Source organism: Salmo trutta, chromosome 2 (assembly GCF_901001165.1).
Source record: "Salmo trutta chromosome 2, fSalTru1.1, whole genome shotgun sequence".
Classification (NCBI taxonomy): Eukaryota; Metazoa; Chordata; class Actinopteri; order Salmoniformes; family Salmonidae; genus Salmo; species Salmo trutta.
In genome coordinates, this window is record NC_042958.1 from 34,272,079 (window position 1) to 34,296,761 (window position 24,683).

Here is a 24,683-nt window from a genome sequence, read left to right on the forward strand (position 1 = left end):
TGTGTGTGTGTGTGTGTGTGTGTGTGTGATTGTGTGTAACCCATGAAAAGGCTTTGTCTCATACTGTAAATATACCCAGTCTACAGGTATATCTCCCAAATGGCACCCTAGTCCCTATATAGTGCACTACTTTTGACCAAAGCCTTATGGGACCTGGTCAAAAGTAGTGCACTTAATAGGGAATAGGGTGCCTTTTGGGAAACAAACCCTTGAACATTACAAGAGTTCTGTGGTTTAATGGTTTAGATCAACTTCTCATGATTAATTCCTTTGTCAAAATACACCATTACAAATTCTCTGCAAACCCAATCACTTTACAATTTCTTTATATGAAGTATTTTTTTTGATCAGTTACTTGTATGAGTGATACAATCTTGAACAAATTTGCTTTCATAGACTGTTTGTGGGTGTTAGTAAACTCTATTGAAACTGCTTTGACACGAGGGAAAATCCCTGCTAGCCATGTACACTCACCGGAACAGTTTATTAGGAACACCCATCTACTACTGGGTCGGAACCCCCCTTTGCCTCCAGACCAGCCTGAATTATTCAGGGCATTCTACAAGGTGTCGGAAATGTTCCTCAGGGATGTTGGTCCCTGCTGATGCGATGGCATCACGGCGATGTATTCATGCCGCGAACAGCCCATTCATTCTCTTCCCAAAGATGCTTTATTGGGTTGAGGTCTGGGGACTGCGCAGGCCACTCAAGTGAACTGAACTCGCTGTATTGTTCCAGGCAATGTTTTTCCACTCCTCAATTGTCCAGTGTTGGTGATCGCGTGCTCACTAGAGCCACCTCTTCTTGTTTTTAGCTGATAGGAGTGGAACCAGCTGTGGTTGTCTGCTGCAATAGCCTATCCGTGACAAGGATCGACGAGTTGTGCATTCTGAGATGTCGTTCTGCACACCACTGTTGTATTGTGTCGTTATTTGTCTGTTTGTGGCCCGCCTGTAAGCTTGCTCGATTCTTGGCATTCTCCTTCCACTTCTCTCATCAACCACCTGTTCGCCCACAGGACTGCCACTGACTGGATGTTTTCGGTGTGTTGCACCATTCTCAGTGAACCATATACACTGTCGTGCGTGAAAAGCCCAGGAGAGTGGCCATTTCTGAGATACTGGATCCGGCGCGCCTGGCACCGACGATCACACCACACTCATAGTTGCTGAGATCACTCGTTTTGCCCATTCTAACGTTCAATCAAACAGTAACTGAATGCCTCAATGGCTGTCTGCCTGGTTTATATAACAAGCCACGGCCACGTGTCTCACTGTCTGTAGGAGCGATCCATTTTTGTGAATGAGGTGGTGTACCTAATAAACTGGCCATGAATGTATAAGAGAAACATGTTCATGACTGAAAAGTCTAATTTGTTTGTGATGGAAATCATGTGATGAATTAACTGTTCGGTATGATTTCTCATTTATTTTGCTTTGTAAAAAGGAATTTTATAGAGAATATTCAAAAGATAACAATAAGTATATACCTTTTTTGCCCATTATGTTTTAAGGTAATTTAATATAAGTTGTGTTGCTCTTTATATTTTTATTTCACCTTTTTATTAGAATTCATTCAAATATTGGTCAAATTATTTAGATATTTATGATTATTATATTAACATATCAAAACCCTGACATTACAGGGTGATTAAGGGAAGTGGTAAAGAATGTTGGATTGTGGGTAATTGCCAAACTAAAGACTTTTCAACCAATCCTGGCAATTCTGAGAGGCAGAGGCTTGTGATGTATGCCGTGTTCACGTGCTAGTCGGAAATGGAAAACTAGAATATTTCCGACATGCTAACTGGTTGAACACGACAAGTGTATAGCTACAATCAGTTAACAAGTCAGAAAATTCAGAGTTTCCGAGTTCCGACTAGCACGTGATCGCAGCAATAGTCCATATATAAATATAAAACGATTCAAATGAACATTTGTACATAAATGAATGTTTCCCTATGTAAATGTAAAAACAATCAAATAACATATTAAGCAGATATACATTTTGTAATTAATATTATTACACTGTTGATGTTATGTCACGTGTACAGAAATGTATCAGCATTAAAAACCTTAATGCCATCATCATGCGCTATCCTATATGTGTTTATTGAAATGCAGGCTGCACATGTTTTTGCTTATAATATAATGAGGCAGATTTACAAACACCGAACAAAAATATAAATGTAACATGCAACAATTTCAAAGATTCTGTTGAGTTACAGTTCATATAAGGAAATCAGTCAAAGGCCCTAATCTATGGATTTCACATGACTGGGCAGGGGCGCAACCATGGGTGTGCCTGGCAGGGCATAGGCCCACCCACTTGGGAGCCAGGCCGACCCACTGGGCAGCCAGGCCCAGCCAATCAGTATCAGAAATACTTCTCAGCACCCCCTGCATGTGAAGAAGCCGGATTTGGAGGTCCTGGTCTGGCGTGGTTACACGTGGTCTGTGGTTGGTAGGCCGGTTGGACGTACTGCAAAATTCTATAATACGACGTTGGAGGTGGCTTATGGTAGAGAAATAACATTCCTTCTCTGGCAACAGCTCTGGTGGACAATCCTGCAGTCAGCATGCCAATTGCACGCTCCCTCAAATCTGTGTCATTGAGTTGTGTGACAAAAATGCACATTTTAGAGTAGCCTTTTATTGTCCCCAGCACAAGGTGCACCTGTGTAATGATCATGCTGTTTAATCAGGAGGGCCAGTAGGAGTCACCCTTTCCTCTGGTCAAAAAAAATATCCCATTGCCCCAGGGCAGTGATTGGGGACATTGCCCTGTGTAGGTTGCCGTCTTTCGGATGCGATGGTAAACGGGTGACCTGACTCTCTCTGGTCACTAAAGATTCCATGGCACTTATTATAAGATTAGGGGTGTTTAGCCCTGTGTCCTGGCTAAATTCCCAATCTGGCCTTCATGCCACCTAATCATCCCCAGTTTACAATTGGCTCATTCATCTCCTCGCCCCTGTAACTATTCCCCAGGTTGTTGCTGTAAATGAGAATGTGTTCTTAGTCAACTTACCTGGTAAAATACCATGTCTTGTTTTGTTTGATGTCATATCTATGCTAATATCGCTAAAATTCAGTAGCTAGCAAACCAACAACTGTAACGATGTATTTGAGAGACAAGTGCTCATTGTGTATGTGTTTTCAATAAACATTTGGAGACTAAATATAGTTTACATACTGTCAACAGTTTAAGCCAACCCTGTCTGTTTTACCCCATAGTTGCGCACACGTCCGTTGTTGCTAAACAACCAACCCATCTATACTATAACAGGCTGGTGCAGCATTTCCAAACCACCAGAACAAAGGTATGCATGCAATGGTGATCGGTTCGCTACTTGGACAAAGGCAATCTTGGAAGGGTCATTTGAATCCATGCCTTTAGGATTGTACTGGCAACACATGCAAGTATCCTCAAAAGAACACAAATACCCAGAATCCACATGGTCTTAATCTGGGTCATATTGACTAGCCACCAAACAAAAGAGAATGGACTACCTGAATTTATCCAATAAGAAACCTTGGTAAAGCTTTACTTGACACCCAGTGTCATAACCATGTGAAAATATGGTCATAACACTGTCATGACACATATTTAGACATGTTGTGACATATATTGAGTTATTTTATGGCTGGTTATGACACCTACATAAGATTGTCAAAAAGGCAAAACATTCCAATACACCAGGCCTGGGCAAAGGCCGGCCCGGGGGCCGTATGCAGCCCTCAACCTGATTCAATGCAGCCCACGGAATCATGCTCAGATCATATAAAGAATTTGCGATAGTAAAGTTAGAAAGACGTATTTGTTATTCAAATTAAAAGCCCAACGAATACGCGCCATTGTGTAATGATTTAACTCCCACCGCTTGTGGGACATTTATTTTGAAGGAACGTATAACTAACAACTGCACGAGGACAGACAGCGACTGACAGGCTGACACACACGTCACAGTTACAAATAGGAGCTAGCTAGAATTTGCGCAAAAATGTGTTATTCAAAGATTTCAAAGAATTGTAAAGTAGACAATGAATGTAGGATGTTCCAGTAAGAGTGGACATCGAAATATTTCTTTATTGAGGTATCAGGGAAAGCTGTGTGCTTAGTGTGCAAAGAGAGCATCGTTGTCTTGAAAGACTACAACTTGTCCAGACACTTCCAGACGAAGCATGCAAAGAAATATAGGAATATGTCTTCTGAGCAGAGGGCAAGTGCATCGAAAGAGTTGCTTTCTCAGTTGCAAAAGCAGCAAGGACTTTTCACAAAACTGCATTCAGCAAACGACGGAATTGCAAGAGCTAGCTATGTACTGTCCCACAAAATTGCTAAACATAGTAAGCCATTTGCTGAGGGTTAATTCACAAAATAATGTTTAATTGACTCTGCAGCAATACTTTGGCCCGACAAGAAAGAGCTGTTTGAAAATGTTTCCCTGTCAAGACGAACAGTGACACGGAGTGTTGAGGACATCGTAGAGAATATGGAACAACAGTTGAAAGACAAGGTAAAGGATTTTACCTATTTCTCCTTGGTCCTGGATGAGAGCAGTGATGCATGTGACACGGCGCAGTTGTCAATATTCTTACGAGGCATAACCCCAGACCTTGAAATTACAGAGGAGCTTGCTTCAAGGCAGTCAATGAAGAGCACAACCACAGGGAAAGATTTATTGGAGGAGGTTAATAAGTGTGTGGCAAAGCTGGGACTGAGTTTTGAAAAGTTATCCAGTGTGATCACTGACGGGGGCCCAAACTTGACAGGGAAAAACGTTGGCCGTTTGAAAAGGATACAAGATCAAGTAGCTGAGCTGAACCCAGATCAGACAATTATTCTCTTGCATTGCATTACTCATCAGGAGGTGCTCTGTAAATGTGTTCTGAAAATGAGCCATGTTGTGGATACAGTCACTAAAGTGGTAAACTTCATAAGAGCAAAATCTTTAAACCACAGGCAGTTTGTCTCACTGTTGGAAGAGACAGAGTCGGGTCACGCAGATCTCCCCTCCCACACAAACGTGATATGGCTGAGTTTGGGGAAGGTGCTTTAAAGGGGTGGCAGCGTAACCTTGTGGTTAGAGCTTTGGACTAGTAACTGAAAGGTTGCAAGTTTGAATCCCCGAGCTGACAAGGTACAAATCTGTTGTTCTGCCCCTGAACAAGGCAGTTAACCCACTGTTTCTAGGCTGTCATTGAAAATAAGAATTTGTTCTTAACTGACTTGCCTAATTAAATAAAGGTCAAATAAAATGTAAAAAAGGGTGTGGCACCTGAAGTTGGAGATTGTTGAGTTTTTGCAAATGAAAGGAAAAGATAAAGAATGGTTGGATGATTTTGCCTTCACCGTGGAGATCATCTAGTCTGTTTCCTATCAGATGACCAGAGGGAGAAGTATACATCGCTGCTGCGTGATTTGAACGGTGAGTTTTCTTGTCGTTTTGAGGATTTCGAAGTGTTGGAAAATGACATGCTGTTGGTTTCCTGTCCTTTCACCTTCAATGTGGATAACGCTCCCACTGACCTGCAACTTGAGCTGATCGTTCTTCAGTCTGATTCAGTGATTGGAGAACTATTCAAAACAATGTCACTGACGAGGTTCTATGCATCTCTCGATGAACAAAACATTCTAAAGATTGAGTCATGCTCAGATGTTTGCACCAACCTATGTATGTGAACAGACATTTTCAGTGATGAAATATAACAAGTCAAGGCACAGATCATCTCTTACTGACTCTCACCTCTCAGCAATCCTGCGCATAGCAACGTCAGAAACTATACCTTACTTCACTGCTCTAGTCAATGCCCATCAGAGACTTCACTCCTCACACTGATAGAGTAGTTTAAATGGAATGTTGAGCTCTCTCTTTCTTGTGTTTTTGTAAACACCCGTTAACAAGAGTTCTGTCCGTGGTGCTGAATGCACAGTGTACTTTTCCCTTCGTGTAGTTCATTACATGTTTAATAATGAACATACCTACCAAAAGGAGAACATGGATGTGGTTTATTTCTGTGCATGTTAAACAAGTTAAATAAGTAGCATATCTGGACGTGATTTACAGTAGATATATCTGTCAACACAGTCATGCACATTATGTATAATCATGTAATATGATTCTGGCCCGCGATTGCAAAAATATATTATAATGTGGCCTTCCATGGAAAATAATTGCCCAGGCCGGCATTACGCCATAGCTTACGTGTCAACAGTATGTTTATGTTATATATACTATATATTATTTTTTAACTGAGCATGTTAAATTAGAATTGTAATTGCGCACACGTTGATGTCAGACATGCACCTACCCCAATGCTCTGTTGCTGATGACTGGGATGAATGCAGGAGCAGATTTCAGGAGCAGGACAAGACACCCTCTTTTTAACTGATGACTGACATAAGGGCATGTACATGATAGGCCTATCTGGCTTATATGAGTCTGATGGTCATAATGCTTCTTGACAGTGTCATAAAGTGTATTTTCTTGTTTTGGGTACTTTTCACCCCTTTTTCTCCCCAATTTCGTGATATCCAATTGGTAGTTAGAGTCTTGTCCCATCGCTGCAACACCCGTAGGACTCGGGAGAGGCAAAGGTCGAGAGCCATGCGTCCTCCAAAACACGATCCCGCCAAGCCGCAGTGCTTCTTGACACAATGCTCGCTTAAACCTGTAAGCCAGCCGTACCAAGTCGGAGGAAACACAGTACAGCTGCCGACCGAAGTCAGCGTGCAAGAGCCCGGCCACCCCAAGGAGTCGCTAGAGTGCGATGGGACAAGGACATCCAGCCAGCCAAACCCTCCCCTAACCTGGACGACGCTGGGCCAATTGGGCACCGCCTCATGGGTCTCCCGATCGCGGCCGGCTACGACACAGCCCGGGATCAAACCCGGACCTGTAGTGATGCCTCTAGCACTGCGACTCAGTGCCTTAGACTGCTGCGCCACTCGGGAGGCATAAAGTATATTTTCTACAAGTTATTTAAAATATGAAAAAAACATGACTGTAAAGAATTCATTACAACAAAGGATTTAAGAAACAAACTTTCAAAGGAAAGGAAACTTGAATAAATGTGGGCTTGACTTGACACTTATGTAGGTGTTATAACCAGCCAATTAGATAACGCAATATATGTCACAACCGGTGAAAATATATGTGTCATGACAGTGTTATGTCTATATGATATGGTTATGACTAGGTGTCAATAATTACTAAAACCTTTGTATGAATTTTCCTTGGATGTATTGAGATGCATCCACACACACAGTTGAAGTCGGAAGTTCACATTCACCTTAGCCAAATACATATAAACTCAGTTTTTCACAATTCCTGACATTTAATCCTAATAAAAAGGATTAAGGATTTTAGGTCTGTTAGAATCACCACTTTATTTTAAGAATGTGAAATGGCAGAATAATAGTAGAGAGAAAGATTTATTTCAGCTTTTATTTCTTTCATCACATTCCCAGTGGGTCAGAAGTTTACATACACTCAATTAGTATTTGGTAGCATTGCCTTTAAATTGTTTAACTTGGGTCAAACGTTTCAGGTAGCCTTCCACAAGCTTCCTACAATAAGTTGGGTGAATTTTGGCCCATTCCTCCTGACAAAGCTGGTGTAAGTGAGTCAGGTTTGTAGGCCGCCTTGCTCGCACACGCTTTTTCAGTTCTGCCCACACATTTTCAATAGGATTGAGGTCAGGGCTTTGTGATGCCCACTCCAATACCTTGACTTTGTTGTCCTTAAGCCATTTTGCCACGAGTTTGGAAGTATGCTTGGGGTCATTGTCCATTTGGAAGACCCATTTGCGACCAAGCTTTAACTTCCTGACTGATGTCTTGAGATGTTGCTTCAATATATCCACATAATTTTCCTACCTCATGATGCCATCTATTTTGTGAGGTGCACCAATCCCTCCTGCAGCAAAGCACCGCAACATGATGCTGCCACCCCTGTGCTTCACAATTGGGATGGTGTTCTTTGGCTTGCAAGCATCCCCCTTTTTCCTCCAAACATAACAATGGTCATTATGGCCAAACAGTTCTATTTTTGTTTCATCAGACAAGAGGACATTTCTCCAAAAAGTACGATCTTTGTCCCCATGTGCAGTTACAAACCGTAATCTGGCTTTTTTATGGCGGATTTGGAGCAGTGGTTTCTTCCTTGCTGAGCGGCCTTTCAGGTTATGTCGATATAAGACTCGTTTTACTGTGGATAGATACTTTTGTACCGGTTTCCCCCAACATCTCCACAAGGTCCTTTGCTGTTGTTCTGGGATTGATTTGCACTTTTTTCACCAAAGTACGTTCATCTCTAGGAGACAGAACGCGTCTCCTTCCTGAGCGTTATGACGGCTGCGTGGTCCCATGGTGTTTATACTTGCATACTATTGTTTGTACAGATGAACGTGGTACCTTCAGGTGTTTGGAAATTGCTCCCAAGGATGAACCAGTCTTGTGGAGGTCTACAATTTTTGAGGTCGGCTGATTTCTTTTGATTTTCCCATGATGTCAAGCAAAGAGGCACTGAGTTTGAAGGTAGGCCTTGAAATACATCCACAGGTACACCTCCAATTGACTCAAATGATGTCAATTAGCCTATAAGAAGCTTCTCAAGCCATGACATCATGTTCTGGAATTTTCCAAGCTGTTTAAAGGCAATGTCAACTTAGTGTATGTAAACTTCTGACCCACTGGAATTGTGATACAGTGAATTTTAAGTGAAATAATCTGTAAACAATTGTTGGGAAAATTACTTGTATCATGCACAAATGTCCTAACCGACTTGCCAAAACTATAGTTTGTTAACAAGAAATTTGTGGAGTGGTTGTAAAATGAGTTTTAAAGACTCCAAAATAAGTGTATGTAAACTTTCGACTTCAACTGTAAAACCCTGCATGGCAGGAAACCTGTTGACGTCTGCAGTTAGCCTGCGCTAATTTATACAGGATTATGCTAATGACTTGGAGCTCTGGTGAACCTATCACACACACACACGTAGGAATGTCTCAGGATAGAATGACTCATGAGACCGAGACAGACAGCATGTAGAAACATAGGCACATGCACACACATCAAAGTGCTATTTCTGTCCTCTCTCTGCCTTTTATCTTCATGTAGCGCTAATGTATGATTGATGGAACTCATATCACTCTACATTCTGTGCTACTGCCGTTACGTGATTCTAGTGGGCAATCGCCTGAAAAGATTCTTGATCCTTAGATGTAGTCAATATGATCGAGTGTTCCAACAGTGAAACGGCAAGCGTAGTAGAAAACAACTATTTATTTAAATCCCATATGTGACCCCTATTTGCCACAAACATTGCACAGTATGAAAGGAAATCACATCATTGGGTGTCATGTCACAATCGCTATACACAAACATGGTCCTTTTTTGTACATAAAATGCTTTTTGGTGATTTAGAAAATGCTATATTTTTTTCTGCTGCTGGTGACTTCACAAATGCAAAATATCTTATTTAGTGTTGTTCTTCCAGTTAACTGGCCATCGCTACACAGGTTTGTGTCCCAAATTGGCACCTTATTCCCTATACAGTACACTACTTTTGTGCACTATATAGGGAATAGGGTGCCAATTTGGCTGCAGACACTATGTGAGGAGGGGAGGAAGGCTCAGACTAGGAACTTGCTACATTGTTCATCTGAATGATCCCTTCGTATAGGAAAACGCTTAATCAAAACCAAGACGAGAGGTTTACTTTCTTATAAAATATCAAAAGGTATATAAAAAAAAAAGTCAAAAGAAAACAAAACTATACTCTTATTATGAAAAAAACACAGAACCCTTTCTACAGTAGTGATAAAGTTCATCATAGATCCCAAGAGCAAAGTATGTTTTAAGACACTGAGATGAGATGGGGACCCTAGCTCGGCTCTATTGTGCGAAAGGCCGAGTGGAAACCATTGCAAACTGATCTCTGAAATGTAAAACACATCTGGAAACTACATATCCCATGGGGGATAGGTTTGTGAAACTACATATCCCATAATGGAGGAGAGGAGAACCACCCTCCCTCACCTGCAGAACACTTGTATGCCCTCATGCCTTGCTTTAGTAAAATACATAGGAAATGTTTTAAGACAGGCAGCGTTTTTTTTGTCCGTAAATCTTTTTGGTCCCGTGTGCAAAAAAGATACATACATACACGCATATGACAAAATAAAAAAGAACTAACAGCCAAGGCACCTTGATATCGTTTTGTACACCAATGTATACCAAAAATATAAGTTATCAGGCTTGTTGAGTTGTGTTTGTTCTTTGTTGCGCAGTCACTGAACTCACGTGAGTTCATTTAGAGACGACGACAACAACAGGGTTGTCATCTCTCTTTCCCTCCCCTTTATCTCTCTCTTTAAGACACCAGTTGTTTAGCCTGCAGCTCCATCTCTGCCGCCCGCTTGAGGGCCACATCCACTAGGAGCTGGAAGCCACTGAAGTCCTGTGTGAGGTCTGGGGGGGTGGGGGGAGGGGTGTTGAAGAGCCCACTCTGGGGGTTCAGGTTACACTCCATGGTGGTGTGGGTGGTGGTCACTGCCGGGGCGCCCAGGCCCAACCCTTCCTCTCGGCATCTGAAGAGCCCCAGAGCCTCTGTGGTGGAATGCAGCAGCTCTGCGGCCCTACTGCCATCTGTGTTAATGCTGGAGAGGAAGCAGGAGAGGTAGGAGGGGGGGCTAGAGCCCTGTTTCTGCATGGCCATGGTGGTAACAGTGGTGTGACAGATGACAGAGGGCCGGGGAGCCACGGTGGTGTCGGGCCCCGGGGAGGAGGAGGGGGACATCTTAGGGGATGATACAGCCTTCAGCAGGATGCTGGGGCTGGGGAGACCTGCCTCGAAGCTGGAAGGGTGCAGTGCCCGCTGGTCGTAGCTGTCCTCGGGGTCTGTGGCGTACTTCGGTGACTGAGAGCTGGAATCAGAGAAGCCCCCGTCGCCTCCCTTGCTGCCTTTCCGGGAGAAGGTGAACTGGTTGGGGTCTTTACCGTCTTTCCGCAGCATCTCCGGGAGGAGGCGCCGACGTGCGTTGATGAACCAGTTGCAAACCTGAAGGAGAGCAAATTACAAAGTTTATTTAAAAAAGGAGAGCACAAAATTATACTTTAATATCTCACATGATGACATAAAAACAGGTTACATACCATTTACATATTTGCATGACATTGTGAGATGGCTGTTTTTCTGTTGTATGCTAAACATGCTTCTTATCTGAAACATCTACGAGCATATGTGATTTGCACAACTTGCTCTTGATCGTATATATTCTGGCATACCTATAGACAATGTTTAAAAGCTCTTGTTATGACAACCTAATTGCACATCAACTAATGTTTTTTTTTTTTTACTTAAGTTAATGTCTTATAATACATCATTTGACAAACAAGTAAGAAAATATAAGGTTCTACTTCTGTGCTCATCAACAAACTCAAACTAGGCCTTTGAAAAGCCATCATGGCATGTAACACAAGTACGCTGTCCGGTCTTGTTGCCCTCCCTAATTCTATTGCCCTCTTCTCCCCCCACCCCCTCTTCTCCCTCTCTGTCCCAGCCAATTATCAGCCATGGATGGCTCAAAGCCTAGAGCTCTTAGTATGTAAAGGACTCTGTATTGTTCCCAGACAGCTGGGCTGGAAGAGGGCTGGAGGGAGGGAAATTCCTGTGTGATAGTTACAGCCAAGCCCACGCCAACCACCCAGCAGAGTGAGTGAGCCGAGTTAGAGTTCTCGGTTCCTCCTAGTCACCGTGTGTGTCCCAAATGACACCCTATTATTACCTACACAGTGCATTACTTTTGACCAGAGCCCTAAGGGAAAAACCATGTGGGCCCTTGTCAAAAGTAGTGCACTACATAGGGAGCCATTTGGGACACAGACAATGTTGTTTCACTTCAGATGTGTCTCGTCTGACAGAATGTTGCAATATTAAGCTTCCTTGGAAGGCCCTGCTGCTACCTGTTCATTGTCCACGTGTCAATTATGCTCTCTTTGTTTACGTACGTGTCATAAAACCGCAATAGGACTTTACAACACAAGGTGCTTGTACATTGCGTTTCCGGCCACTCATTTTTTTGCATGCCACAGACCTACTAGTCATCTGGTAGTAAACCTATGAAAACTGAGGCCTGTCACTCTGTTTGATTCTATCCTGCCGTCCTCATTTCCTTGAGATCTATAAGTGATAAGATAAGTGAAAGCAAGCAATTCAACTGTGATCAATTCAAGAAAGGTAAGAAGGAAGGATGCATTGCTGAAGTATTTGAACAGGGCCCCTTATGTAATCAATGAGGATCATTCGAGTTCAGAGTAGCCGGCAGGTAGCCTAGTGTTTAGAGCATTGGCCTAGTAACAAAGGTTTCTGGATTGAATCCCCGAGCTGACAAGATAAAAATCTGTCGTTCTGCCCCTGAACAAGGCAGTTAACCCACTGTTCCCCGGTAGGCCGTCATTGTAAATAAGACTTTGTTCATAACTGACTTGCCTAGTTAAATTTTAAAAACTTGTAAGATACATTTGTTAGCATACCTGTAGTGTGGAGAGCAGCGTCTGCTTGGAGAGCAGGGCTTTCTCCTGTTCAGAGGGGTAGGCATTGTAGCGATGCTCATATAGCCAGTCCCTGAGGATCTGCACTGACTCCTTGGGTAGGTTCCCGCGCCTCTTCCTCTTCCCACTGCTACCTCCCGTACTGGATGACAGGTCCAGGGGGGCGTCCATGCTGTCCTCCTCGTTCATCTCACTGGCCGACAACGTCATCATGCCTGTGTGTGGAGAAGAGAAGAATGGATGTGTGAAAGAATGTCAGTCAGAATTCCCCCCAAACACACCCTTGTCTGTATGCTCTGTCTGTCTGCCACCCACCTTCCAACAGCCCAGTGCCAAACGCTAGCTGTCTAGCGGAGGCAGCTGATGTGTCAGAAGCAAGCTCTCAAGTTCAGCCATGTGATTCATGGAACAGAGAGGGAGGAAGAGGGGGGGAGGGAGAAGGTGAAGAGGGGGGAGGAGAGAGAGGGTGAAGAGGAGGGACATCACAAAGGCAGGCTGCTCCAATGCTGTGTCAGTTATAAAACCTGCCTCGACAAATACTGCAGGCCTACTGTACTGAGCAAACACCTCTTCATGTTGACACTGACACAGTGCAGGAAGCTACAGCAGGACCCAAGACAGCTGAAATAGTTATTTCAGGGGGAGAATTCCCAAGGCTGTAAGAACATCTGTAGTCCATTTGTTTCTTTCTTTTTAAATAGCCTAATCAAACAGTTTATTTACCACAGGCCTTTACAAAAACCTGAATGTCAGGAAAATAGATCTATTATCTGGAAATAACACATTCAAAAATCAAACTTTTTTTTGTAACTTTATCATTTAGACTGTCTTATTTAAGTTTGAAATTGTAAAAACTAAAACATGGCATCATCTGTAGGCCATCATTCCATGTCAACAAAATACTGTACTGGATATCACTAGATCTGCCCTTGGCATAGAGGTGGGAAATGGATAAAAAAAACATTGAAGTTGGAATGAGGTAATTATGTAGGATTGTATGAGGAAGGGGGGAAGGGGGACTTGTTGCAAATCAACGTCTCAAGACTAAACAAAAGAATCTTGTTTCGTCGAACCATTAATTTACTACAATTTGAACGTTTTTGAAAGAGTTACTAATTTCTTACTTAAATTAAGTATATTCCCCATTCGAGGGAACTGAGCGTGTTGTAAGCTCTACTCAAAAGGAATGTCTAAGTTTAAACAATGTGTAGGAAGTTCGTGTAGTCTAACACGAGGTCGAAGAATGCGAGAGCAGAATGAAAGCCAACAGCAACTTCACAAAGGAGGTCAGGATTTGAACGCTGTGCCAGTAGAAAATTAGGGCTCTACAAGTCTGCTGCACATTTCTCACAATCTTATTTCATTCAACAATGTGGCACATAATACAACGTATACCGAGATAATGAAACCATGTTGCAGCTAAACTAGCAGAGGAAACTTACTCTGCATCGTTGGGGCTACAAATTTGATACATTTTAATTAACTAAATGCGTGGTGACGTAAGGGTTTAGAGATGCCCTCTAATTTAAGTCAATCCATCTAGATGTACCCTAAAGGAATTAGCTAGTAATTGGAAACTTGTTCAATTTAGTTCATGATTTCAGAGTAAGCTATTAAGTTAAAGTATCAAAACACTATTGTATAACAAAATGGTTATGATTATTTACTCGATGCCTTTAAACTAGTCAACCTTTAAAGATAACAATTCCTTGCATTTGAAACGGTTTAAATCAAAAGGCATATACGCAAAACAATTTTGACAGCCCGCCTGCACACGGGGGGGGGGCTGTTTTGACTGGAGCAAACAATAGGCTGCGTTGCTTGCATTGAGAAATGCATTATGCGCGATCTCCCTCAATATATTTTCTGATACACGCGTGTTATCAAAATCAGCACGGCGATGAAAAAGGCGACCTACCCTTTTTTGTCTTCATATCCGTTAGAAATCCCCTTTTCACGTCGGTCACGAGAGCGCAGTATTTTTTTCCCCTTCTCGAATTGTATTGGTTTATTGGCAGATCCTTTTTCTCAGGATATTCCACACCTATACTCCAAATGGTTAAACGGCTTCGTTCATTGATTTATTTTCAGTCATAGAACCGTTCCTCGGTTTCTTAATTTGTTTGAGACGCAATGGGCTACTTATGCCAGGGGTAGGCTACCTGAAGTCCGCTGCTCGACTTGGCGAAGCCTTTCTCATTCAATGTGTGTTTGATCACGAAACTGGGTGACAGCTATCTTTGACAGCTGCGTGACTCAACGCACAAAGATCCTCCCACTTTAGAGGGAAGAGCAAAAATCTCTGACATCAGCATGGCTTTTGCGATGGCCTATACACAATTTTACCAGACAACCGCTCGAATATATTCTACTTTGATGTTACAAATGTAGGGCTATACTTGAAATGCGTAGCTGTAGGTATGGAAGCTAAGGGCATTGCAGATCTTTGCAGCAGTTTTAGTGCACAATGTTGAACACAAACAACCGCAGCATGGCTGGTCTACTTCTCATCAGTATTTCATACACGGCTTCTCTAATTGGCTAGTCTATTCCTGTAACATTTCTGTTGACATGTTTTCATAAATAGCCGAGCCTCATTAGCATATTCATTATTTCATTAGCTAATGCATTATGAAACAAATGTGATGGTTGTCAATTTGTCAACAGGGATAGGCTAATATCCAATGTCAGCCGTAAGGATTGATCTATTCAATACCATTTGAGAGTGATTGCCTAAATAAATCAATACATGTTATGCTGCATTTCCAAACTGGGTTCCAAACTGGTTGAATCAACGTCGTTTCAGCGTAATTTGTCACCATATTTTGTGTGACATTGAATTTATGTGGAAAATAGTCTGGATTTTTTTTTAAGTCATCAACTTCAACTGTTGTTTTGAGGGTGAAAGTTCAACCACAGGATTATGTCATCATGGTAACCAATTTTTAACATAGACAAACCATAGACAAACCTAAAATATGTTGAATTTGTACCTTTTAAACAACATCAGCTTTTCAACATTATATCCACTATCAGAAAAAAACTATAGGCTGGGCATCACCTCCTACTGGAGAGTTGATCTATCTACAGCTATCCCTTTGGTCCCCTATCCAGGGTTTTAACCAAGCTTTGATATTTGTCACTGACGACTATCGCAAGAATGATTATTGAGAGATCTCCACATAATAACTAAATAAATTCACTGTTGCTTTTGAAGTCATTCCAAAAGGTCGGTTTAAGAAAGCAAATGAAATGTAACCATTCTTTATAAGTCATACAGCATGTTATTAATTATACTATTTAGGCCTATAAAGCATTTGCAAAGTCATCAACAGCTATTGTTTCAAATCAACCAACCCAGAGTTCAATTAAAACTAGACAGTACATATAAGCCTAGGGTTTCAAGCTTTGGTTGATTTCAAATTTAATCTACAACTTAATCATTAATATGTTGTGTTCACGTCTCCATCTCAACCAAATATCTAAGTTATAGAATAGGACTAAATCAAATCTAACTTTATTTAAAGTGCATTTAAAAGTCAGATTTGATTTAGTCCTATTCTTTAACTACGATTTTTGGTTGAGATGCAGACTTGAATCCAACATAACAATTATTAATTTGTAGACAAACTGGATATTGAATTATGTTTGGTTGTCAACGCAACCGAATATACATATTTGAAGGAGATGTATCAATGTATCCATGGCCACTTTGAGGTTACTGTAACTATAAATGTCTTCTTATGTAATCATAGAAAGTGTGCATGTTCAAGATAGCATGCAAAGGTCGCAGGTCTGTGGAGATCTTCACAAATGCTATAATAATCTGCACAGAATCTCGAACAGAGTTGATCACTTTCACTATGTACTTTTTAATGTAATCTCAACTGCAATCCCGGTCATTTGGTTGTGTTAATAGATTAAACACAGTGATAACACATAAATGTGCAAAATGCAGATATCGCTCCTCCATTGCCTGGTTGCAAAAATTCTAATAGTTCGCCTAATTTCAGTTTATTTAGCAAAAAAAAACAATATGTAGAGAATCATTGTACCATCTATATCGCTGTGAAATATCTTTTCAGTTTCCAAAAATATTGTATTTTCAGCTGTTTGAAGCTGTGTACAAAACCAAAAGTAAAAGAAGCAAAAACAACATTAAATGAATGGGAAGCATAGAAATAGCACACAGAACATATATACCACACCTTAAACTTACTTTCAGTTAAAATGACAGATCTATAACTCATATTTCTATGTCTTATTTGGTTGGGTTGCCCAAAAAGTTACATATTGTCGCTTTAAGTTGTTATAAAAATGCTAAATATCTGACATTATATTCCCATTTGAACTTGTTGTGCTTTAAATGATTGAAAGTGCAGTGATAACACATTTAGATGACAACTAAACCAAAAATCAGACATGGTTTTCCAATGATATTGTGCTTTTAGATGGTTGAAGTCAGTGATAACACATTGAGAATTCAGCAAACTTCTGGCTCTCTTTTTGAATGGGTGAATAAAGGTTGAAATCTCATTGAATCAACATCGCAGACAAATATGACCTAATTCTACCTCAAGCGTGGATATGTTATAGCATATAGCTAGTCTACATTTGATAATAATTGATTATCCAGGAAACAATATACTCTGTAGGCCTATTAGGCTCTCTGGGAGGGGCCATGGAAAGCAACACAGTGGAAAGGGATCACCCCGCTTCCTATTCAACACAATCTGTTACCTTGTTGCTTTTCTTTCTGTAACTATGGGTCAGATAGTACTACGTTGTGTCCACTGGCCATGTGTGGACTGCACCATTTTTAAAGGGCCCGTGCCGCCACCCCCATGGTATTAAAATCGGTACCTTACCAGAATACTGTGTACATGATGACGTCATCGTGAAAAGCACAGATAAAGTACAGGGCTGCTCTCTGCTGGCGATAACTATACATTGCACTTTTCATAAGAATAATATCAGAAATTAAGAGGCGAAGGGAGAGGGTCCACTCCCTTCAAAATCTGTCCACGCGGGAATATCGGTCTGCTTACTGCCTTCTCTCCTTTGGGAAAACTACTCACATTGTTAATGTGGAGACAAGACCATATCGTCATTATATACAGTATCTGATAATATTAAAAGTGACAATTTCATTTGGTATAATGTTAATTTAGAAAAACGTAACTCTGAATATTATTACATCTCTGTGAATTAATAATATTGTAACGACCCTGGGTTTATAAACGTGGATATCGACTCTGCCGAAGGAGCATGCTTTTGCGGCACAGTCGATAGCGCGCTGGACTTCGGGCTAGAGGGTTCGAGACCTGCTCCCTGCTGTTTCATTACAATATGAAGTGTTTTTCTAAATTAACAACATACCAAATACTAAATTGGATGCAATTTGATGCATGCTAATTAGCTTTTCTGCCCCATAGACATATAGGCCCACAGAAAATACATTCATATTTTACAGTTTGCATAGCTCTGCTTTAGATGTTTAAACCAATACATTAACATTGTAATTAAAAAATAGCCTACAAGGCCTCAAAACTGCCAGTAGGTTTGCGCTATCATGTCAACTCCTTGTAACTCGTTGTTATGCCCAATTTTTTTTCTCACTTGACAACGACAACAATGGCGCAGGAAAGAGCATAAAAATATCTGGGAACAGGTAACCTCAAAACTACACATGCCATTGAATCAGCAATAGCCTAACTGGAAAATTTGGGGGTAACAGTTTGATTAACCTATTTATACATATCAAATAGCTCGTTCACAAGCTTTCCCTTTAGTTGACATGCAATGACACATGTTAGCTGGTTGAAATGGAGCTCTACCAATACGATCTCTGTGAGATGTGTAATGTCTATTTCAAGACCATGTGTAACGTGGTTTAATTCAGGTAAGACAATACAGGTCAGGTAGGCCTAGTATCAATAACCACATAGTGTGTCATCCACATATTGATGCAAGATTGTGCACAACATTTTTATTTAACTAGGCAAGTCAGGTAAGAACAAATTCTTATTTACAATGACGGCCTAGGAATAGTGGGTTAAGGACAGATTTGTACCTTGTAAGCTCAGGGATTCGATCTAACAACCTTTCAGTTACTAGCCCAACGCACCAACCAGCTAAAATGTGTCATTGCATGTCGCCCCCAATAATAGTGTAATAACAGATTGTCTAACATATATTTTCACATACTGTGTTTTCCGTACAGTAAACGGACAAACATAAATAATGACTGAAGTTGTTAAGCACAGTAGTCTACATTGGCAAATAACCACTAAAAAGCTATTGGATAGAAAATATATTAGGCTGTATTGAATAGAATACAATCGGGATTTAAAAAAATGGCATTACAATCCTTTCAAGGACAGGACCTCGCTTTACTCTCAAGAAGTAATGAGGGTTGTGAGTCATTTTTGCGCATATCCGTGCGCTTTACAGTGATGTAGCTTTTGGCACGCTTTGCGCATTCCAGAGTGGCGACGCCGCCCTGACTCGGCCGACTGGAACGAGAGAACTTCCGAGAGTGTACTGTGACACATCAAAACCTTTTAATTCCCTCGCTGTGGTCATTACTGCTCTACGTACAACTGCTTCAACAGTTGGCTATGAGGGGAGACGAAGTTTAGAGTGTCCGGTTACACTTTTCAGGTCTAAAATTAGGGAGACTACGCTGACGCAAGATGGCTAAAATCGGTCCTATGAGTGACAACGGGTACAAGACACTGGATCCATGGAAACGTATCCTACAACTTAGCTGTTATTGATGACAGGGTGTATTTTTGGCCTTTGTTGTCATCTTTCCGTAACACTTGGGGCTCTAGCGTTTTGTATAAAGGCGAGTCTTCCAAAATGCAGTTGTACAGCAGTGCGTTGACACACTATCCCGGATCCTCTCGCAAAGTTTCGATAACTATCGCAAGTGGTACCATTACTGACCATTTGTCCAGGACAACAACGAGCTCTGCGAATAATAAACCGAGTGGGCTTACTCCAACAGTGACTAACGGGAATCCGGTAGGAGAGACTCAATCTACTACAAACATGCCCGCTGCTTTTTCATGTTACGAGGCTGCTTCCATGAAGCCAGTCTACTACACTTCTACCGCAGAGATAATCATTCGTCGGCCTGACGGAGTTGAGAGATACGTACCAGTGCACATCATAAAGGAGACCCAGGCAAAACGGGCTCCGTCGGACTCATATTCACAAGATGTCGTGATTCAGGCGCGTGACCGAGATGATCATTTGGACACAGACTTGATTGTGGACTTCATTGATCACTTGAGAGGTAGAGGGGATCTACTCAATGATAGTCAAAACGTGAAACGTGAAAATAACCTGATAAATGTTGACAAGAACGATGGACCAACTTACAGAAAGTGTGAGGAGAGAATGAACATGGCAAATGGAAAGGGAAAACCCGTTACAAGTGACATTGTGAACCCAAAACGCCATCAGAACTTAGAGGCGCAGCCGACCCATTTAAACCAGAATATAGTGGATTCCTGTGAGAGTAAAAATGACAGTGAATACGCAGACCTGGACTCTCCATCAGGCGAGGCGCAGCTCTTTGAGCTCTGTGTCCTACAGGAGCCGTCACTGCGGAGAGATGCAAAAAGGGGTGACATCAACGACAAGGTGACGTGCTACATAGCGGAGGTGGAGAAACAGAACAAGTACCTTCAGGAGAGGGCACACAAGTACAGATTCCACATCATCCCTGACGGCAACTGTCTGTACAGGGCGGTGTGTAAAGCCGCCTATGGAGAGCAGTCTATGCACAGCGAGCTGAGAGAGCAGACAATGCACCATATAGCCGACCACCTGGATGAGTTTAACCCCATCATTGAGGGAGATGTTGGGGAGTTCTTGATCAATGCAGCTCAGGACGGCGCCTGGGCGGGTTATCCGGAGCTTCTGGCGATGAGTCAGATGTTGAATGTGAACATTTACCTAACCACAGGAGGTAGCTTGGAGAGTCCCACGGTTTCAACCATGGTGCACTACCTGGGGGAAGATGATTCGTCCAAACCCGCTGTCTGGTTGAGTTGGCTCAGCAACGGACACTATGATGTCTTGCTGGACAGGTGTGTGGCCAACCCAGAGTATGACGAGTGGTTTCATCACTCTCAGATGCAAAGGAAACGGGACGAAGAGCTGGCCAAGTCGATGGCAGCATCACTGTCTAAAATGTACATCGAACAAAACGGTCACATTTGAAACCAATAGTTATTCAACTGCTGCATTCAAATGTTTTCTCTCTCACTCTCTCTCTTTCTCTTTAAACCGATTGCACTTTGATTCTCTGTGTTTGTGACTTCAACATTGCCTTAATGACATTTTCTAAGTTTTGTATTGTACCCGAATTGAAGTGCAGTGCACATGTTATATTTAAAAATGTTGTGTTGTAAATAGACTAAACGACAAAATGTTAGTTCCAAGTGATGCTTGAAGGAGCTTGTATTATTTCCCATACATTGATGTGTTTTGTTTGAAGTGAATGGGTTGGAATTACTCTGTATCAACCTAAAAAAAAATGGTGTCAACTGGTTAAATAGACATTTGTTGATACTAAATATATACTGAAGAAAATTATAAAAGCTACATGTAAAGTGTTGGTCCCATGTTTCATGAGCTGAAATAAAAGATCCCAGAAATGTTCCATACGGACAAAAAGCTTATTTCTCTCCAGTTTTGTACAAAAATGTGTTTACATCCCTGTTAGTGAGCATTTCTGCTTTGCCAAAATTATCATCCACCTGATAGACATGGCATATCAAGAAGCTGATTAAACAGCATGATCATTACACAGGTGCACTTTGTGCTGGGGACAATAACGTCTTGATCACACCACGATGGATGTCATTCCGCAAAATGTTACTACTCAACATCATCTGGATATGTTCAGCAAAAGTTTAACATTCACCTTCTGCTACCGTTTCTGTCAAGCCGTCTACGCATACAGTTTGATGCATACGTTCGATAAATCCAACGTATGCACCACACAGAACACACTGCAACTGCCTCTGCATAGAAATGCTGCAAGGCAAACACAGAGTTCCATTGGAAATGAATGTACTTCTGGTGTACCAAAATGCAATGACGCTGTCGGTGTGATCGATGCGTAAGAGGCCACTATAAAACATTCAGTTTTGTCACTGAATACAATGCCACAGATGTCTCACATTTTGAGGGTGCATGTAATTGGCATGCTGACAGCAGGAATGTCCAACAGAGCTGTTGCCAGAGAATTAATTTCTCGACCATAAACCACCTCCAACATAATTTTAGAGAATTCCGCAGTACATCCAACCAGCCTCACAACCCGCAGACCACGTGTAACCAAGCCAGCCCAGGACCTCCATATCTGGATTCTTTACCTGTGGGATTGTCTGAGGAGGGGTGGGGTGTGCTGAGGAGTATTTCTGTCTGTAATAAAACCCTTTTGTGTGGAAAAACTCTTTCTGATTTTCTGTGCCTGGCTCCCCAGTGGGTGGACCTGGCTCCCCAGTGGGTGGACCTGGCTCCCCAGTGGGTGGACCTGGCTCCCCAGTGGGTGGGCCTATGCCGTCCCAGGCCCACCCATGGCTGCCCCCCCTGCCCAGTCATGTGAGATCCATAGATTAGGGCCTAATTCATTTATTTAAATGGACTGATTTCCTTCTATGAACAGTAACTCAGTAAAATCTTTGAAATTGTTGCATGTTGCGTTAATATTTTTGTTCAGTATATGATTCAATGCCAACAGTTATATTTGATTATTAACAAACCAATCTTTCAAGTTGTAACCTATTTCATTCAACACTCAACTAACTTTTCCCCTTTAGTTAAACCTAATTAAATGCCATCAATTCAAACTAAACTCAGCAAAAAGAAACATCCCTTTTTCAGGACCCTGTCTTTCAAAGATAATTCGTAAAAATCCAAATAACTTCACAGATCTTCATTGTAAAGGGTTAAAACACTGTTTCCCATGTTTGTTCAATGAACCATAAACAATTAATGAACATGCACCTGTAGAACGGTTGTTAAGAAACTAACATCTTACAGACAGTAGGCAATTAAGGTCAAAGTTTTGAAAACTTAGGACACTAAAGAGGCCTTTTTACTGACTCTGAAAAACACCAAAAGAAAGATGCCCATGGTCCCTGCTCATCTGTGTGAATGTGCCTTAGGCATGCTGCAAGGAGGCATGAGGACTGCAGATGTGGCCAGGGCAATAAATTGCAATGTTCGTACTGTGAGACTCCTAAGACAGCGCTACAGGGAGACAGGACGGACAGCTGATCATCCTCACAGTGGCAGACCACGTGTAACAACACCTGTACAGGATCGGTACATCCGAACATCACACCTGCGGGACAGGTTCAGGATGGCAACAACAACTGACCGGGTTACACCAGGAACGTGCAATCCCTCCATCAGTGCTCAGACTGTCCGCAATAAGCTGAGAGAGGCTGGACTGAGGGCTTGTAGGCCTGTTGTAAGGCAGATCCTGACCAGACATCTCCGGCAACAACGTTGCCTATGGGCACAAACCCACTGTCTCTGGACCAGACAGGACTGGCAAAAAGCTCTCTTCACTGACGAGTGGCGGTTTTGTCTCACCAGGGGGGATGGTCGGATTCGCATTTATCGTCGAAGGAATGAGCGTTACACCGAGGCATGTACTCTGGAGTGGGATCGATTTGGAGGTGGAGGGTCCGTCATGGTCTGGGGCGGTATGTCACAGCATCATCGGACTGAGCTTGTTGTCATTGCAGGCAATCTAAACGCTGTGCATTACAGGGAAGACATCCTCCTCCCTCATGTGGTACCCTTCCTGCAGGCTCATCCTGACATGACTCTCCAGCATTACAATGCCACCAGCCATACTGCTCGTTCTGTGCGGGAGTTCCTGGAAGACAGGAATGTCAGTGTTCTGCCATGGCCAGTGAAGAGCCCAGATCTCAATCCCATTGAGCACATCTGAGACCTGTTGGATTGGAGGGTGAGGGCTAGGGCCATTCCCCCCAGAAATGTCCGGGAACTTGCAGGTGCCTTGGTGGAAGAGTGCGGTAAAATCTCACAGCAAGAACTGGCTAATCTGGTGCTGTCCATGAGGAGGAGATGCATTGCAGTACTTAATGCAGCTGGTGGCCACACCAGATACTGACTGTTACTTTTGATTTTGACCCCCCTTTGTTCAGGGACACATTATTCTATTTCTGTTAGTCACATGTCTGTGGAACTTGTTCAGTATATGTCTCAGTTGTTGAATCTTATGTTCATACAAATATTTACACATGTTAAGTTTGCTGAAAATAAATGCAGTTGACAGTGAAATGACATTTTTTTTGCTGAGTTTATATACAACCCATTTTTCATGTTGTACCAAGTTGAATTTTCACATTGGAATTAGCTATGCAAATTTATTCAATTGGGTACAAACAATTAAATAAATGTCCTCTTAATCAAGCTGGTTCCATATGATAAAATAATGACTCAAACACTATTTTCAGAAGACTTTCACATTAACTGGTTACAATATTGTAACCAAGTGGTGACCATCTCATTAATGGAAACCTTTCCAGCCTCTTTAATATCATAGTACTTACGCAAATATCATTTAAGTTTCAGTGCTGGCAGTGAACATATAATTGTAACGATGTGCGCTGAGAGTCGGGAGGAAAGTTCAGAGAGTGAGTGTATCACTAAATGAACACAACACAAAATAAGAAACACAAACAACGTACAGAAATGACACTGAAACAGAAACAATAACGCCTGGGGAAGGAACCAAAGGGAGTGACATATATAGGGAAGGTAATCAGGGAGGTGATGGAGTCCAGGTGAGTCTGATGACGCGCAGGTGCGCGTAACGATGGTGACAAGTGTGCACCATAACGAGCAGTCTGGTGACTTAGAGGGCAGAGAGGGAGCACACGTGACAATAATGATATAAAATAAATCAGCACATTACCTGGAATGACATTAAGTCTCACAGGTGGCCCCCCCCAAAAAACAACTGAAAGCCACGCCCCAAATACACCACGACTCCAGCTCTTCTGCGACCACTACATTGCACCTACTGCCATGCAAGGCGAATTCACATGAAGTGTGGAAAGCAA

At 42.1% G+C, this 24,683-nt stretch overlaps 2 protein-coding genes across 4 annotated transcripts; one reads left to right on the plus strand and one right to left on the minus strand.

Moving 5' to 3' along the window:
* Window positions 1-9,270: 9,270 nt before the first annotated feature.
* On the minus strand, window positions 9,271-14,853 carry LOC115154337 (homeobox protein AKR). Of its 3 annotated transcripts, none has more exons than XM_029700480.1 (3): window positions 14,721-14,853; window positions 12,541-12,773; window positions 9,271-11,065 (listed from the first exon to the last, which is right to left on the minus strand). In XM_029700480.1, the coding sequence occupies exons 2-3, from the start codon at window positions 12,769-12,771 to the stop codon at window positions 10,379-10,381; spliced, it is 918 nt and encodes a 305-aa protein (XP_029556340.1). In that variant the 5' UTR covers window positions 12,772-12,773; window positions 14,721-14,853; the 3' UTR covers window positions 9,271-10,378. The 3 variants fall into 3 exon arrangements, with proteins under 3 accessions (XP_029556340.1, XP_029556332.1, XP_029556349.1); XM_029700472.1 differs by having other exon boundaries at window positions 14,477-14,852; XM_029700489.1 differs by lacking the exon at window positions 14,721-14,853 and adding an exon at window positions 12,874-12,980.
* A 4,206-nt stretch (window positions 14,854-19,059) lies between these two features.
* LOC115154349 (OTU domain-containing protein 1) lies at window positions 19,060-21,243 on the plus strand. Its single transcript, XM_029700501.1, has one exon. The coding sequence runs from the start codon at window positions 19,423-19,425 to the stop codon at window positions 20,791-20,793; it is 1,371 nt and encodes a 456-aa protein (XP_029556361.1). The 5' UTR covers window positions 19,060-19,422; the 3' UTR covers window positions 20,794-21,243.
* The last annotated feature ends 3,440 nt before the right edge of the window (window positions 21,244-24,683 follow it).